Source organism: Myotis myotis, unplaced genomic scaffold (assembly GCF_014108235.1).
Source record: "Myotis myotis isolate mMyoMyo1 unplaced genomic scaffold, mMyoMyo1.p scaffold_m19_p_22, whole genome shotgun sequence".
Lineage (NCBI taxonomy): Eukaryota > Metazoa > Chordata > Mammalia > Chiroptera > Vespertilionidae > Myotis > Myotis myotis.
The window spans coordinates 555,547-572,960 of record NW_023416327.1 but is presented as its reverse complement, the minus strand read 5'-3'; the positions used below and the strand labels follow the sequence as shown (position 1 = coordinate 572,960).

The window sequence follows — 17,414 nt, the reverse complement described above, 5'->3', positions numbered from 1 at the left end:
GCCTGGCAGCATTTTATTTTTATTTTTTTAAAATAGGTTTTGTTGATTTTAGAGAGAGGAAGGGAGAGAGAAACATCCACGATGAGAGAGAAACACGGATCGGCGGCCTCCCGCACGCCCCACCCTGGGGATCGAGCCCGCAACCCGGGGCACGTGCCCTTGACCGGGAATCGAACCTGGGACTTCGCAGTGCACGGGACGATGCTCAAACCGACTGAGCCAAGCCGGCCGGGGCAGCCTCACCCCATTTTATATGGCTCCCGACATCGGCTTCATTCTGAGCATGTTGGGGGGCGTGTGAGCAAAAGAAGAATCCCTAAAGGAAGAAGAAGAAAAAAAAAGCAGAAGAAGAGTTCCCCAGGCCAGTGGTCGGCAAACTCATTCGTCAGCAGAGCCCAACACCAGCAGGATGACGATTGAAATTTCTTCGGAGAGCCAAGTTTTTTAAACTGAAACTATATAGGCAGGTACATGGTTATTCACTGAATGAGGGTCCTCCTAAGGCTTAGGAAGAGCCAAGCACAAGGGGCCAGAGAGCCGCCTGTGGCTCGCGAGCCACGTTTGCCGGCCACGGCCCCAGGCCATTCCTGCCCGTGTCTGACCCTTAATGGGCTCAGCCTGAAGGAACATGTGCGGTCCATTCAACATGCTGGGGAGGAAGTCCCCCATGACGGCCGTGTTGCCTGTGCTGTGGGGTGCGGCCGGCCCCCCGGAGTCTGTGACCATCTGGAGATAGGGGCGGCCTCCGCCAGCACCTTGCATAGCACAGGCTGACCCTCAGCCTGGAGCTGGTTTCCGTGACGAGGCCTCTTTCCCAGCAGCTGGCATCCGCTCTGTTGGGTTGATCCCCTAAACATCCGTGGAAAATCTCCGTTTCGTTGGCAGTGGGGCTGCCCGGGACGGCCAGCGTCGGGCCGGGGAGGGGCGCTGGCCCAGGAGTGTGTGACACCCCCCCACCCCCGCCACCCGCACCCCCCAGGAAGCCCCGGCCGCCGAGAGCCAGCGGCCTGATGGGGTTGGGGCTGCTGGTTCGCCAGGCGGCTCAGCCCCTCCATGAGCTGCTCCCAAGGGGCTTGTCGAACATGGTGTGTTTGTTTTCCTTCGTTCGGAAATCGCCAGAGGCTGCTTGTCCGGAAGGAGGCCGCCAGCTCACACGGCGGTGCCTGGGGCCTGCTGGCGCCAGCCCCCACTCTTCCCCCCCACCTCCCCCACAAACCCCGGCCCTGGCCCTGGCCGGTGGAGCGTGTGCACAGCCGGCCTCGTCTCTGCTTGCGGCCCACAGGGATGTCCGAGGGCAGCGGTTCTCAACCTGTGGGTCGCGACCCCTTTGGCGGTTGAACGACCCTTGCACAGGGGTCGCCTCAGCCCGTCCTGCAGATCAGATATTTACGTGACGATTCATCACAGGAGCAACATGACAGTGATGAAGGAGCCACGAAAACAATTGTATGGGTTGGTTCACAACATGAGGAGCTGTATTGAAAGGGCCAGAAGGTTGAGAACCGCTGTCCTAGGGAGACCCCGAAGCCACGGCCTCAGCTCCTACGGTGGAGGGTGGTGGGTGTAGGGTGTTCTGACCCCCTGTTCTCAGGCAGGGCGATGCCATGCTAACGTCCCCCCCCCCTTTTTAATATATATTTTTATTGGTTTCAGAGAGAGGGAGAGAGAAACATCAGTGATGAGCCCTGGCTGGAGTGGCTCAGTGGATAGAGCATCAGCCTGCGGACTGAAGGGTCCCAGGTTCGATTCCGGTCAGGGCACAGGCCCGGGTGCGGGCTCCATCCCCAGTGTGGGGCGTGCAGGAGGCAGCCGGTCCGTGATTCTCTCATGACAGGTGTTTCTCTCTCTCTCTCTCCCTCTCCCTTCCTCTCTGAAATCAATAAAAATATATTTAAAAATAAAAGAAACATCAGTGATGGGGGAGAACCATGGATTGGCCGCCTCCTGCACGCCCCACACTGGGGATGGAGCCCGCAACCCGGGCCTGTGCCCTGAGCGGGAATCAAACCCTGACCTCCCGGTTCATAGGCCGACGCTCAGCCACTGAGCCACACCAGCCCAGGCTCACGTTTCCTTCCGTAAACACTTGTGAGCACCTGCCGGGGCCCAGGTACTTCCCAGGCTCAAGGGATTTGAGAGCGAGTCTGGCCTGGTGCCCGCCCGCAGGGAGCTCACCACCCACTGGAGGAGACGGGGAGGCGTGCAGGTCATTGCTGAGCCCTGGGTCAGGGGCAGAGCGCAGGCACGCACTCAGGGGAGCACGCAGGCAGGAGCCTCCGTGAGCTGGGAGGGTCCCGGTGGGCGTCTCCCTCCCACACTCTGGCCGACACCGTCCCTGAGAACCTGACAGGCAGAGTAACATCGGAGCTGAAGCACAAACGTACACAAGAGGCAGGAATTTGCAGGTTGAAAAAATCCTTCCTCACCCGGCTGGCGTGGCTCCGTGGCTGAGCATCAACCTACGAACCAGGAGGTCAGGGTTCGATTCCCGGTCAGGGCACAGGCCCGGGTGGCGGGCTCGATCCCAGCGCGGGGCGTGCAGGAGGCAGCCGATCACCAATTCTCTCTCATCATTGATGTTTCTATCCCCCTCTCTGAAATAGAAACAAAAAACAAAACATCCTATATAATAAAAGGCTAATATGCAAATCGACCTAAACAGCGAAACGACCGGTCGCTATGACGTGCACTGACCACCAGGGGGCAGACACTTAACACTGGGCTCACGGCTGGCCAGCCCATCGGCGGTGGCGGGAGCCTCTCCCGCCTCCATGGCAGCGCTCAGGATGTCTGACTGCCAGCTTAGGGGAGCGGGCCTACGCCATCAGGCGGACATCCCCCGAGGGCTCCCGGACTGCGAGAGGGCACAGGCCGGGCTGAGGGGCCCCCCTCCCCCATGCACGAATTTTGTGCACTGGGCCTCTAGTATTTATATAAAAAGGAGGTGAATGGGTGCTTCACCTTGTGGTCCCTCCAACATTGAGGAGGCTCTTGTGTGGCAGCAGGAGGGCCCTTGGGCGAGGGGTTCTCCGTCAGCGCCGTGGAGAGTGTGAGTCAAAAGAAGAACCCCTAAAAGAAGAAGAAGAGCGCCCAAGACACCCCCAGAGGCCCGTGCTGGGGGGGAGCCGGGAGCCGAGACCAGCTTCCTTTTCCTTTCCTCCCTCCGCGACCCTCGTGGGTCGTGTGGAGTTTATCCTGGGAGTTCAGAGGTTCCCTCAGGGAGGTATAGGCTGGGTCTGTGTTCACGCATTTTTTTTTTTTTATTGATCTCAGAGAGGAAGGGAGAAGGAGAGAGATGGAAGCATCCGTGATGAGAGAGAATCATGGATCGGCTGCCTCCTGAACACCCCCCGCTGGGGATCAAGCCCGCCACCCGGGCACCTGCCCCTGACCGGAATCGAACCCGGGACCCCTCAGTCTGCAGGCCGACGCTCTGCCCACTGAGCCACACCAGCCAGGACCTGTTTGCGTGCATCTTACCCGGTGCTGGGCCGGGCCCCTGTGGGCAGGCTCAGGCCCCTCTGTGCAGGGGGGTGGCCGGGGGGGGGGGGTGGATTTGTCCCCAGCCGGCTCCGCTCGCCCCGGGAGCCCGTTCTCGATTTCTCGGATCTGTTGTTCCTGCCACGGACAGTTTGGCTCCAATATCCTGGTTCTTTTCTTACAAATCCCTGGAGAGTTGCTCAATCGCAACCTGCTCTTCAGGGTTCCTGTTTAATTTTTTTTTTAGCAATGACACTATTTTTAAAGTTGATTTCAGAGAGGAAGGGAGAGAGAGAAAGAGGTAGAAGCATCACTTCCTGACCGGGAACCGAACCGTGACCTCCTGGTTCGTAGGTCGACGCTCAGCCACGGAGCCACGCCGGCCGGGGGGCAGTGACACTTCTTTCTTTTTTAAACGATTTTATTTTTTTATATATTTTTTATTGATGTCAGAGAGGAAGGGAGAGGGATAGAGAGAGAGAAACATCCATGATGAGAGAGAATCACGGATCGGCCGCCTCCTGCACGCCCCCCACTGGGAACGGAGCCCGCAACCCGGGCCTGTGCCCTGGACCGGAATCGAACCCGGGACCCTTCTGTCCGCAGGCCGACGCTCTATCCACTGAGCCACACCGGCCAGGGCAAGATGTTGACGTTTGCTTTTTAAAAGAGAATGCTGGCGCCCAGCCGGTGTGGCTCAGTGGTTGAGTGTCTGGTCGCCCTATGAACCAGGAGGTCACGGTTCGATTCCCAGGGGGGACTCCATCCCCAGTGGGGGGCGTGCAGGAGGCGGCCGGTCCATGATTCTCTCTCATCATGGATGTTTCTCTCTGTCTCTCTCCCTCTCCCTTCCTCTCTGATTCAGATTGTTCCGGAAAATGATGGTGGGGTGCAGTAGGGTCTTGCTCGGTCTTTGAAAGGATTTATTTTTAATCTATTTTTATTGATGTCAGAGAGGAAGGGAGAGAGAGAGAGAGAGAGAAACATCAATGATGAGAGAGAATCATGGACCGGCCGCCTCCTGCACGGCCCCCACTGGGGATCGAGCCCACAACCCGGGCCTGTGCCCTGAGCGGGACTCGAACCCTGACCTCCTGGTTCACAGGTCGACGCTCACCCCTGAGCCACAGTTCCCTCTCTATTATTGTTTAAACTGTGCTTCCCAAACGCATTTGGCCAAAGAAACTTTTTTTTTTTTTCCTAAAATGATTGCGATCCCCAGAGAGGACGCTGGGCGGGTGCTGGGGACCAGTGGCCTGGATTCCTCGTGGCGGAGGTGGAGTTTTTCCCACTTGGCGGAATCGGGGGAAAATGTGTCTTCATTCCCATGTGAGGATGTGAGTCCCGGGTTAGACTCCCCCCGGGCGACCCCGTGTGAGGCTCCGAGAAACCCTTCTTTCTTTCTTCTTCTTCTTTTATTTTTTGATCCTCACCCAAGGATAGTTGTCCATTGATTTTTTTTGAAAATATATATTTCATTGATTTCTTACAGAGAGGAAGGGAGAGGGAGAGAGAGTTAGAAACATCGATGAGAGAAACATCGATCAGCTGCCTCCTGCACACTCCCTACTGGGGATGTGCCCGCAACCCAGGTCCATGCCCTTGACCGGAATCGAACCCGGGACCCTTGAGTCTGCAGGCCGATGCTCTATCCACTGAGCCACACCGGTTCATTGATTTTTAGGGAGAGACAGACAGAAACATCGATATGAGAGAGACACACCTATTGGTTGCCTCCTGCACGCGCCCTGACCGGCGCTGGGGAACCTGCAACCCCAGTCCGTGCCCTTGGCCGGAATCGAACCCGGGACCCTTCAGTCTGCAGGCCGAGGCTCTATCCACTGAGCCGCACTGGCCAGGGCCTGAGAAGCGTTTCTGGCTGGTGCTGAATTCCCTCCCGAATAGCAGTTTCTAGTTCCACTTGGTGTGTGTGTGTCTTACTTAGGTTTATTCCGGCCCCAAGCAAAGGTGGTTTAAGGAAGGGCCCACGGGGCTTGGGAGACCCACCGGGGAATCGTCGCAATCTCGCTCCCATGGCCAGAGGGCTCGTGTTCCTATTAAAAACCGCTCAGATAAGCCCCGTCCCTGCCAGGAAGCGGCCCCTCCCGGCCCGGCCCTCCGGGCCCTGGCGTCCGGCCCTGGCCGCGCGCCCCTCCCCGGCCCTAACACTAACCAGATGGCATCCTGACAGTCCCTCCCCCGCCCGCCGTGAGCCCCCCGGGGGGGGGGGCGCTGGATCCCTGCCACGGCAAAGGCCCTGGTCCCCAGCAGAAAGTCGGCCGGGCGCTTAGTAGGTGCTCAGAAACCGGGTCACACGTGGCCGACCTCCCGGCCGCACTCTGACCTGGCCTTCCGGCCGGTTTTGCAAATGCGTAAAGGAATCGCTCGCATTTCATCTTCCTCAGCCTCCTCTGCGTCCTCGCCCACACGTGCAGGCGACAGGCACCGCGAAGTTATCGAAAGACGGCGGGCAGCCCGGCCGGCGGGGCTCAGGGGCCGAGCGTCGACCTATAAACCAGGAGGTCAGGGTTCGATTCCCGGTCAGGGCACAGGCCCGGGTTGTGGGCTCGGTCCCCAGTGTGGGGCGTGCAGGAGGCAGCCGATCCGTGATTCTCTCTCATCATGGATGTCCATCCCCCTCCTCCCAACTCTGAAATCAATAAAAATATATTTAAAAAAAATAAAGAGCCCTGACCGATGTGGTTCAGTGGATAGAGCGTCGGCCTGCGGACCGAAGGGTCCCGGGTTCGATTCCGGTCAAGGGCACGGACCTGGGTTGCGGGCACATCCCCAGTGCGGGGCGTGCAGGAGGCAGCTGATGGATGCTTCTCTCTCATCGATGTTTCTAACTCTCTATCCCTCTCCCTTCCTCTCTGTAAAAAAAAACCACACAATAAAATACATAAAAAATAAATAAAGATCCCAGGTAGAGAGGGGGGGAGGGGGGGGGGCTGGCTGTCCGGCTCACACACCGGCCCCGAGAGGCCAGCCCTGGACCCGCGTTCCGATGGCCGGAGCGAAATCACGGGGCACCTTCGCCCCCTCTCCGTCCGCCCGGGGCGCCCGTGTGCCTGACGCCCGCCTCTCCCGTTCCAGGAATGACCATCCCCGAGGAGGATGCCGAGGTGGGACAGGGCAGCAAGTACTGCCTGGTGGCCATCGGCCGGCTGCAGGTGAGAGGCGCCCCTCGCTCGGCCCGTCTCGCCCCCTCGAGGGCCCGGCATGGTGCCGGGGGGAGCGGGGTGCGGGGGGGGGGCGGCCCGCGGGTCTGGGGGCCGCGCCCGGGCTCCCGTGGGCTCAGGACGGGGTCCGGGGCCCGGTGCTCGCTCTGGGAGAAGGCGAGGCTGGGCTGGGAGCAGAGGGAGCTGGGAGCGGGGGCCTGCAGACACGCGTCACACCCGGGGCCGGGTCACTCCGTCCCCCACACACGTGCGTGCTCGCTGCCCCGTCCGGTCCTGCTCACACCCTCCCTGTGTGTCATCGTGGGCTCCCTCTGGGTCTAGGGCAGCGGTTCTCAACCTTCCTCACGCCGCGACCCTTTCATACGGCTCCTCATGCTGTGGGGACCCCCGACCATAACGTTATTTCCGTGGCTGCTTCATCGCTGTCATGTTGCTGCTGTGATGAATCGTCATGTAAATACCTGATATGCAGGATGCATTTTCATGGTTACACATTGAACATCATGAAAGCATAGTGATGAACCACAGAAACAATATGCAATTATAGATGTGCTTTCCGATGGTCTGAGGCGACCCCTGTGAAAGGGTCGTTCGGCCCCCAAAGGGGTCGCGACCCCCAGGTTGAGAACCGCAGGTCTAGAACCATGGGTGTCCCCCCTCAGTGGCTGGGCCGGCGTCTGACCGCTGCCATCTGCTCTGTTGTGTGTTGTTGATCCTCCCCCGGGGATGTTTCTCCATTGACTCTTAGGGAGAGGGGGAGGGAGGGGGAGAGGCAGAGAGAAACATCGATGTGAGAGAGACCCATCGATGGGTTGCCTCCTGCACGCGCCCCCGACCAGGGCCCGGGCCGGGGAGGAGCCTGCAGCTGAAGTAACCCGTGTCCTTGACCGGAATCGAACCTGGGACCCTTCGGTCTGCTTGGGTCCAACCCCAGCGGGTCCAGGGGTCCCCAAAGGTGTGGACGGAGTCGGCGAAGAAGGAATGACACGGAGACAGCGTTCAGTTGATCAGCAGCCTAGCCAGGATCTCTAGCCAGGATCTCCAGCAAAGTTCTGGTTAGGTTCTCCAGCGAAGTTCTGGTTAGGATCTCCAGCCAGGTTCTGTGTCCATGTTCTCTTGCTAGGTTCTCCAGGTTCTCCAGCCAGGTTCTGTCCAGGTTCTCCAGCGTGGTTCAGTCACCAGGTTCTAGTCAGGTTCTCTTGCCATGTTCTGTCTCTAGGTTCTTCAGCCAGGTTCTGTCTCTAGGTTCTGTCTCTAGGTTCTGTGGCCAGTTTCTGGCCAGGATCTTTTGCCATGTTCTCTCCAGCGAAGTTCTTCTGTCTCTAGGTCTGTGTAGGTTCTGTCTCTAGGTTCTGTGTCTAGGTTCTGTGTCTAGGTTCTGTGTCTAGGTTCTGTGTCCTGTTGTCTTGTTACATCTGTATTTATACCAGTTGATTCCAATCCTATCAATCTCTATTCCAAAGGTTAGGGTGTTTCTTATCTCCATTCCAGGGAGTAAAGATTATGTAGCTTAAGCATGATTGTTCGTAGTTAAAGTGATTAATTACCCGCCTGGCACTTAGTTAAGGGGTTTTATTCCCTCCCTAACTTCAGGGGAAAATCCCTACCTGGGGAAACCTTTCTCAGTGACCTTGGTTAAAACACATAGTGCCAAGAAGGTGAGCAAAGATATTAAGAACAATATGCCATGTATGCCAGGTCCCTTGAAACAGCAAGCATGGACCGGCTCCCGGCATCGGTCCATAGGCCGACGCTCTATCCACTGAGCCACACCAGCCAGGGCTGAGTCTTATCACCTTTGATGGTGGTGTTTGTTCAGCCCCGTCCGTCTGCCCGCCTGCACGGTTCTTGGCTCAGAGCCGAGTCTTCCTGCCCCTGGTCATGGTCAGTGTCCCCGCCCCTGCCACAAGGCCGTTCGCCGATAGGGTCCCGGCCAGTCATGAGTTCGTTCAGATTGTCAGACGCTTCCCACTGGACCCCTTTTAACCCGTCGCACGCCATACGCGCCTGTAGACACAAGCTTTGGACCTTCCCCACATGTCTATAAAAAAATGTGGCTCAGTGGATGGAGGGGTCCCAGGGACTGAAGGGTCCCGGGTTTGAATCCTGGTCAAGGGCACATGCCCGGGTTGTGGGCTTGATCCCCAGTAGAGGGTGTGCAGGAGGCAGCCGATCTGTGATTCTCATCATTGATGTTTCTCTCCCTTCCTCTCTGAAATCAATAAAAGTATATTTTTTAAAAAAATGTTTTCCCGAAGTGGCAGCCCTGACCAACTTTAAAACCACTCTTCGTGAGAATTTTCCACTGAAAATATTCAAGAATGCCCCAACTGAGAGAGAGAGAAACATCAATGACGAGAGAGAATCATGGACCGGCTGCCTCCTGCACGCCCCACACTGGGGATTGAGCCCACAACCCGGGCCTGTGCCCCGACTGGGAATCGAACCCTGACCTCCTGGTTCCTAGGTCAACCACTGAGCCCCACTGGCTGGGTCCATTTTGATATTGATAACGTCACTAGAGGCCCAATGCACGAAAATTCGTGCAAGAGTAGGCCTTCCTTCCCCCGGCTGCTGGCACCGGCTTTCCTCCGGCACCCGGGACCCAGGCTTCCCTCCTCCGGCCGATGGCAGACACCCAGGACCCCGGGTGGCTTCGCCTGGGCCCCGGCTTTGTCAGGAAGGACGTCCGGAATGACATCCAGAAGACATCCGGTCTAATTAGCATATTTCCCTTTTATCAGTGTAGATTCTTGGGCCACACTAGAGTATCAGCGTAAAGATCAGCCAGCTCTATTTGCTCAAACTTTTAATAAACTCACCCCTGATGCCTTGGCAGGGCCACAGCGTATGATTTAGGGGACTTTATACGGCCCTCGGGCCAGACGTTCCCCACCCCGGTCTCAGGCGTGATCCGGGCTTTGGAATATCTTAGACCCGTGGTCGGCAAACCGTGGCTCGCAAGCCACAGGTGGCTCTCTGGCCCCTTAGCCAGAGTGTGGCTCTTCCTAAGCCTTAGGAGGACCCTAATTTAGTGAATAACAATGTACCTGCCTATATAGTTTAAGTTTAAAAAATCTGGCTCTCAAAGGAAATTTCAGTCTTTGTGCTGTTGACATTTGGCTCCGTTGACTAATGAGTTTGCCGTCCACTGGCTTAGACCAAGCGTGTCACACTCAGAGGCGGACACGGGCCAGATGAACACGGTTTGCGTGGACGTGGCCGCAAAAAGACAAAAGCTTCCGTTTTCATAGAAACGCAGGTTTGTTTCGATGGAGCCGTGCTGAATGCAAAGGGCTGAGATAAACGAGTCATTGTTCACATAAAGTAACAGAACGTTTTAATAAAAGTTAATACTTTTCCTTGAACATGAACTCACCAGACACTAACCGCACAAATGGATAAGCGTCACACAGATAAACCTATTTCTCTCGTTCTCCGGAAGCGAGGTATTTCCTGTTGCCACACCAAGCAGGTCAGTCCCAGACCAAGGACGCGGCCACCGGCTGCCGGAACCTTCGCTGCCGGTGTCAGTGGGAGAGACGGTGCGCCTGGACGTAAGGCGCAGAAGGGAAATGAATGCAACACGATGACAGTCATCAGCCGTTAGCGAACCTTGTAGCTCGTTATTAATAACTGGAGGCCCGGTGCACAGATTCGTGCACGAGTGGGGTCCCTCGGCCTGGCCAGTGATCAGGGCCTATGGGGCCGGCCGGCCAGGGGGAGGGACCGTAGGAGGTTGGCTCTGGGAGCGCGCTGACCACCAGGGGGCAGCTCCTGTGTTGAGCATCTGCCCCCTGGTGGTCAGTGCACGTCATAGTGACCGGTTGCCTGGTTGTTGGGTTGTTCGGTCGCTTAGGCTTTGATATATACACTAGTGGCCCGGTGCATGGAATTTGTGCACCGGAGGGGTGTTCCTCAGCCCGGCCCGCACCCTCTCCAACCTGGGACCCCTCGGGGGATGTCCGACTGCCGGTTTAGGCTCAATCCCACATGGAACGGGCTTACACCGGCAGTCGGACATCCCTCGCAATCCGGGACCACTGGCTCCTAACCGCTCACCTGCCTGCCGGCCTGATCACCCCTAACCACTCTACCTGCTGGCCTGCTCGCCCCCAACTGCCCCCTTGCCAGCCTGATCACCCCCAACTGCCCCCCCTCCTGGCCTGATCACCCCTAACCACCTCTGCCTCGGCCCCGCCACCATGGCTTTGTCCAGAAGGACGTCCGGAAGGTCTCCCGGTCTAATTAGCATATTAATTACCCTTTTATTAGCATAGATAACGGACAACAGGATATTACAAAAATTAAGTGATGAAGTTTTTATTAACACGTTCCTCACGTACCCTTACATTGGTGGGGCCGCAAACACATCTGTTGTGGGCCGCGGGCCACGGGTCTGACACGCTGGTGTTACACTCGCTGGGCTGAGCGCATGGACGGCTCTGTGGACCGGCCCCCGTCACCACGACTCCTCCCGGCTCTGGCTCCGTCCCCGGCCCCTGTCCCCACGGCTCCTCCCGGCTCCGGCTCCATCCCCGGCCCCCATCCCTGTGGCTCCTCCTGGCTCCGGCTCCGGCCCAGCCTCCTCACCGCAGCCCCCGCCCCCGGCAGGTGACCAGCTCCCCCGTGTGCATGGACATGAGCGGGATGGCGGTGCCCACGGAGTTCCTGTCGCGCCACAACGCCGATGGGGTCATCACCTTCGTGGATCCCCGCTGCATCAGCGTCATCGGCTACCAGCCCCAGGTGGGTCCCCCCAGCCCCAGGTGGGTCCCCCCAGCCCCAGGTAGGTCACCCCCAGCCCCAAGTGGGTCCCCCCAGCCCCAGGTGGGTCCCCCCTACAACGTCCTCGTCTCCTTCGCTCGGGACACAACTCAGTCACGTGGTGTGGGGCCCACGGCACAGCCCGTGTCCCTCAGTGGAAGTTGGAGCCCTGGCTGGTGTGGCTCAGTGGATAGCGCGGGGAGGGGATGAAATGGGGCTGGTGTTGGTCAGTGGGTGAGGCCACAGGGCCTGGGTTGGGGTCCAGCAGCCGCTTCGTGGTGGCGGCGGGGTCGGCGATGCTCACCCGTTCCCCCCGCATCCTGGCGTGAGTTAGAGACGGCGTGCGGGGTGGGGGGGTGGAAGTGAGCGCTGCTCTCGCAGCGATAATATATTTTATTGATTGTTTACAGAGAGGAAGGGAGAGGGAGAGTTAGAAACATCGATGAGAGAGAAACATCGATCAGCTGCCTCCTGCACGCCCCGCACTGGGGATGTGCCCGCAACCAAGGCACATGCCCTTGACCGGAATCGAACCCGGGACCCTTCAGTCCGCAGGCCGACGCTCTATCCACTGAGCCACACCAGTCAGGGCTGTTGTTTTCTTTTTGTCCATCTTCACCCCAGGATATTTTCCCATTGATCTTTAGAGAGCGTGGAAGAGAGAGGGAGAGACAGACAGAAACATCGATGTGAGAGAGACACATCAATGGGTTGCCTCCTGCACACGCCCCGACCAGGGCCCGGGCGGGGGAGGAGCCTGCTACCCAGGTCCGTGCCCTTGACCGGGAATCGAACCCGGGACCCTTCAGCCCGCAGGCCAAGGCTCTATCCACTGAGCCACACCGGCCGGGCCCCTCACAGGGACACGCAAACGCCAGGAGAGGGGCCCGGGGCTGCTAACGCGTCTCCCCCTCAGGACCTGCTGGGGAAGGACATCCTGGAATTCTGCCACTCCGAGGACCAGAGCCACCTGCGGGAGAGCTTCCAGCAGGTACCGCCGGGCCGGGGCGTTGCCGGGCGACGGGGAGGAGGCAGGAGCCGGGTCCACGCGGATGTGGCCTGCAGGGCGCCAGCCCCACGCGCGCCTGGTGGTCGGGGGCCCACCGCCAGGGAGCTCACGGCGCCCTTCTAGGGGGGACAGACCCGTGAGGAGGACGTGACCGCGTCACAGACAACGGCAGAGGATGGGGGTCACGGGGGGGGGGGTCCTGGTGGGTGAGCCTGGGAGGAATGGGAGGATCTTCCCCAAGAGGGGCACCCCCAGACGTGACAAGGGTGAGGGCCGTGGGGAGAATAATACGTGTGTGCAGGTCGCCGGCTTCTGGGAGGCCTAGGGGAGCGGGGCGGGGGGGGGATGAAATGGGGCTGGTGTGGCGCAGTGGTTAGCATCGACCTAGGAACCAGGAGGTCAGGGCTCGATTCCCGGTCAGGGCACAGGCCCGGGTTGGGGGCTCCATCCCCAGTGTGGGGCGTGCAGGGGGCGGCCGGTCCGTGATTCTCTCTCATCATGGATGTTTCTCTCTCTCCCTCTCCCTTCCTCTCTGGAATCAATAAAAATATATTTAAAAAATAAGACTAGACTCCCCCCGGGGTCACGTCAGTGAGGATTCCTGGAGTTCAGGCAGGGCCGTGTTCTCTGGAGAAACGGTGCTGGCAGCCGGGTGTGCCGAGGAGAAATGGGGGAGGGGGGTCAGAGGGAGAAGGCCTGTTGGGGGCTGTTCTGACCCCCCAGAGGGAGGTGGGGAGGCGGGCGGTTGGCAGGGGTGGTGGCATCTGAGGAGGAGGCAGCTGCTGGGTGAGGGGTGCCTTGGGGAGAGATTGAGGGTCTCCCCCTGCCCCCCATGACTGCATCGTGACCGTCGTCATTATTAGCCGCTGTTTTTTTTTTTTTTAATCCTCACCTGCGGATATAGTTTTTAAAATACATTTTTATTGATTTCAGAGAGAGAAACATCGATGATGAGAGAGAATCACGGATTGGCTGCCTCCTGCACGCCCCCCACTGGGGACCGAGCCCGCAACTCAGGCCTGTGCCCTTGACGGGACTCGAACCCGGGACCCTTCAGTCCGCAGACCGACGCTCTATGCACTGAGCCACACTGGCCAGGGCGTGAGGATATTTTTCCATTGATTTCTAGAGAGAGAGTGGAAGGGAGAGGGAGAGACAGAGAGAAGCATCGATGTGAGAGAGACACGTCGATGGGTTGCCTCCTGCATGCGCCCCGACCAGGGCCTGGGCCGGGGAGGAGTCCGCAACCGAGGTCCGTGCCCCTGACGGGAATGGAACCCGGGACCCTTCAGTCCGCAGGCCGACGCTCTACCCACTGAGCCACACCGGCCAGGGCTTAGCTGCTGTTTGCTGAGCGCCTACTGTGTGCTGCACGAGGGGAAACCCTTCTGCGGAAACGTCCCTGAATCTGGGGGTCACCCGCTCCCTCCTGAGCCCGGGGCCCCTGTGGGGAGAGAGACGGCAGATCCCTGAAGCCCCCACGTTCCCCTCGGGCCCCAGGAAGGGAAGGGCCGGCGCGGTCCGACCCGGGTGGTTCTGGAAAGAGAAGGAAGGCATTTAACATGGGGTCCCGCTGGCGTCCGGCTGCGGGAACTCCTGTGCCGTGAGCCGCCTCCCCATCGTCCGGCTGGGGGAGGCGAAGGCCACACTCCGGGGTCACAGGGTCGGGGGGCGGGGGTGTCGGGGGAGCCGAGCAGCGCGGGACACCCCGAGTGCCTGCCCCGGGTCCGTGTTCTCCGGGCTCCGGCCGCCGACAGCGGTGGGGACAGATGTTGACAAGGGGAAGTGGCTTATTTTCGCAAAAGCGCGAAGGCGCTGGGTGGGCCCTTGAACACAAGCACGAGGCCCCGGTCAGGCGTGAGGAATGTTGAGCTTGGTGACAGCGTGCCTGCCCCGCCCGGGACCCCAGTCCAGCGGGTTTTGTTTTATTTTTCATTGTTGATGATGTCAGAGAGGCGGGGAGAGGGACAGAGACAGAGAAGCATCCGTGATGAGAGGATCACGGACCGGCCGCCTCCTGCAGGCCCCCCGCTGGGGATGGACCCCGGACCGGGCCTGTGCCCCGGCCGGGACTCGAACCCTGACCTCCGTGGCCTTAGTCTTTGGCTGCGATGGCCGGCCCTGAGCCCCCCTGGCCTCACCCCGTCTGTCCCCCCCTACCCCCCCTCTGCCCCACCCCCCCGCTGACTCCGCCCCCCACCCCACTGACTCCGCCCCGCCCCCGCTGACTCCGCCCCCCACTGACTCCGCCCCGCCCCCCGCTGACTCCGCCCTGCCCCCCCCTGACTCCGTCCCCTCCCCCCGCTGACTCCGCCCCGCCCCCGCTGACTCCGCCCCCCACCCCACTGACTCCGCCCTACCCCCCCGCTGACTCCGCCCCCCACCCCACTGACTCCGCCCTACCCCCCCACTGACTCCGCCCCTCCCCCCGCTGACTCCGCTCCGCCCCCCACTGACTCCGCCCTGCCCCCCCCTGACTCCGTCCCCTCCCCCCGCTGACTCTGCCCCGCCCCCCGCTGACTCTGCCCCGCCCCCCGCTGACTCCGCCCCCCCCGCTGACTCCGCCCCCGGCCCTGCTGACTCCGCCCCGCCCCCCCGCTGACTCCGCCCCCGGCTCTGCTGACTCCGCCCCGCCCCCCCGCTGACTCCGCCCCCGCCCCCGTAGGTGGTGAAGCTGAAGGGCCAGGTGCTGTCCGTCATGTACCGGTTCCGCACCAAGAACCGCGAGTGGCTGCTGCTGCGCACCAGCAGCTTCACCTTCCAGAACCCGTACTCGGACGAGATCGAGTACCTCATCTGCACCAACACCAACGTCAAGTGCGTGCCGCTCCCTCCCCGCGGCCCCTCCCCTGCAGGCGCCGAGCGGGACCGGACGTGGGCCCTCCCTCACTGGCAGGTCCACAGACCCCAGGCCCAGGGAGGACCCCCCCACCACACCCCCCCACCCCGCACAGTGGGCCCTGGTTGCCCCCCGGCCCCGTCCGCCTCCCATCGCCTGAGGGTGCTGCCTGGGCTCTGGGTCCCACTGAGTCGGCAGGACAGCGAGAGCTCTAGGGCCTGGGGGCGGGCACATCGGGGACACGTGGTCTCTCTGCTGCCCAGTCATCGACATGGTGCCCCCCAGGGTCTCCGCGGCTCCCCCTTATCCATCCGCTGCCTCCAGCACGGCCCCCAACTGGGGATGGAGCCCACAACCCGGGCGTGTGCCCTTGACCAGAATCGAACCCTTCAGTCCGCAGGCCGATGCTCCACCCACTGAGCCACACCGGCCAGGGCCAACTTCACCTCCTATTGGGGTGGGGGGGGTGATCAGAGGCAAAGCTGGCCGGAGGGAGGGGCTGCAGGCCGATTGGGGTGGTGGGGGCCCATCAGGGGTAGGGGCGAGCTGGGAGGAGGGGCTGCAGGAGGTTGGCCAGCGGGCCCTGCCCCCTATTGGGGTGGGGGGGTGATCAGGGGCGGGGCCAGCTGGGGGGAGGGACCGTGGGAGATTGGCTGGCCGTCCACACCCCAGATCCGACAGGTTCGCTGGCCACAGTGGGCATCATAGAGACGGTTGTTCTGGTCCTTACAGCGGTCCAGTTGCTGGCTTTTTATATATAGAGATTTTCATTGATTTCAGAGAGGAAGGGGGAGGGAGGGAGTGAGAGGAACATCGATGATGAGAGAGAATCACCGACCGGCTGCCTCCTGCACGCCCCCCACTGGGGATCAAGCCCACAACCCGGGCCTGTGTCCTTGACTGGGAATCAAACCCTGACCTCCTGGTTCACAGGTCGACCATCAACCTTTGCCCTGCTTTCTTCTCACTCTGGCTGGGTCCTGGGGTCTCCCAGGCCCCCGTGGACCCCTCTCTGTCCCCCCTTTCCGCCCTCAGGTGGCTCCCTGCAGGGGGAGGCCGCTCCCTCCAGGCCCTCGGTGCTCACGCCCCGTGGAGCCAGGAGCGGCCTGGGGGCCCCGGAGGAGGGGGACATGCCCCCCCACCTGCGGGCACCCCTTCAGGCCGCCGGGTCCCCACCCCCAGGCTCCTGCCGCCTGTCACAGCCCCTCGCTGCCCGTGCAGGAGCCGTGGGAACAGGCGGGCCCCTCTTCACGCCTGCGGGCCCGGGCACTGATCCAGAACGTCCCCCCTTCGGTGCCCGTGTGTGTGACGGACGGGGTGTCGGCGAGAGCTGCCTGCTCCGCCCGTGTCTGCGCTCCCACAGTCGTGCATGCGGGGTGCCTGGCGGGGGAGCCCGCACCCCACTCTCTCCCAGGGCTGCTGGGCAGAAGGAAGGCCGGGAGGTGCCGGCTGTGGACAGCAGAGGGCAGTGCCGGCCCTGAGCCCACAGCCCGGCCCTGTACCCCAGTCCTCACTGACCTTCCCTGGCCTTGGGCAGCCTCGTTAGGGAAAGTCGGGGAGGAGCCTGGCCGGCCAGTGTGGCTCAGGGGCTGAGCATCGACCTAGGAACCAGGAGGTCAGGGTTCGATTCCCGGTCGGGGCACCGGCCGGGGTTGCGGGCTCCATCCCCAGTGTGGGGCGTGCAGGAGGCGGCCGGTCCATGATTCTCTCTCATCATGGATGCTTCTCTCTCTCTCTCTGAAATCAATACAAATATATTTTTTAAATGATTGATCTTGGAGACACTGCCCCCGCCCCACCCCGCCCCCGGGCAGCAGGGCGGCCGGCCAGGCAGTGACCGTCTGTCCGTCCGTCCGTCTGTCCGTCCGCAGGCAGCTCCAGCAGCAGCAGGCGGAGCTGGAGGTGCACCAGAGAGACGGCCTCTCCTCCTACGACCTGGCACAGGTGAGTGTCTGACCGGCCTCCAACCCGGGCCGGGGCTGAGGGCGGGACTCAGTTCGGCTCCGCCCCTCACCCAGCAGGTGCTGTGGCGCCCTGCATGTGTCACCCCTGGCCTGGCCTCTTCCCACCGGTCGCCTGGGGCCTCACAGTGCAGGGGTCTGAGTGCCCCCGGGGCCCCTGCCACTCTCTTTTTTTT

The 17,414-nt window shown here is 61.0% G+C and overlaps 1 protein-coding gene across 3 annotated transcripts in view; it reads left to right on the top strand.

The window, feature by feature from the left end:
- ARNT2 (aryl hydrocarbon receptor nuclear translocator 2) overlaps nucleotides 1–17,414 on the top strand; it is a 79,655-nt gene that overhangs the window by 53,679 nt on the left and 8,562 nt on the right. For all 3 annotated transcript variants that reach the window (XM_036355491.1, XM_036355490.1, XM_036355492.1), the window contains exons 9-13: nucleotides 6,577–6,653; nucleotides 11,277–11,411; nucleotides 12,346–12,420; nucleotides 15,104–15,255; nucleotides 17,149–17,221. In XM_036355491.1, coding sequence (XP_036211384.1) covers nucleotides 6,577–6,653; nucleotides 11,277–11,411; nucleotides 12,346–12,420; nucleotides 15,104–15,255; nucleotides 17,149–17,221 — 512 coding nt within the window. The remainder of the gene's footprint in view (nucleotides 1–6,576; nucleotides 6,654–11,276; nucleotides 11,412–12,345; nucleotides 12,421–15,103; nucleotides 15,256–17,148; nucleotides 17,222–17,414) is intronic.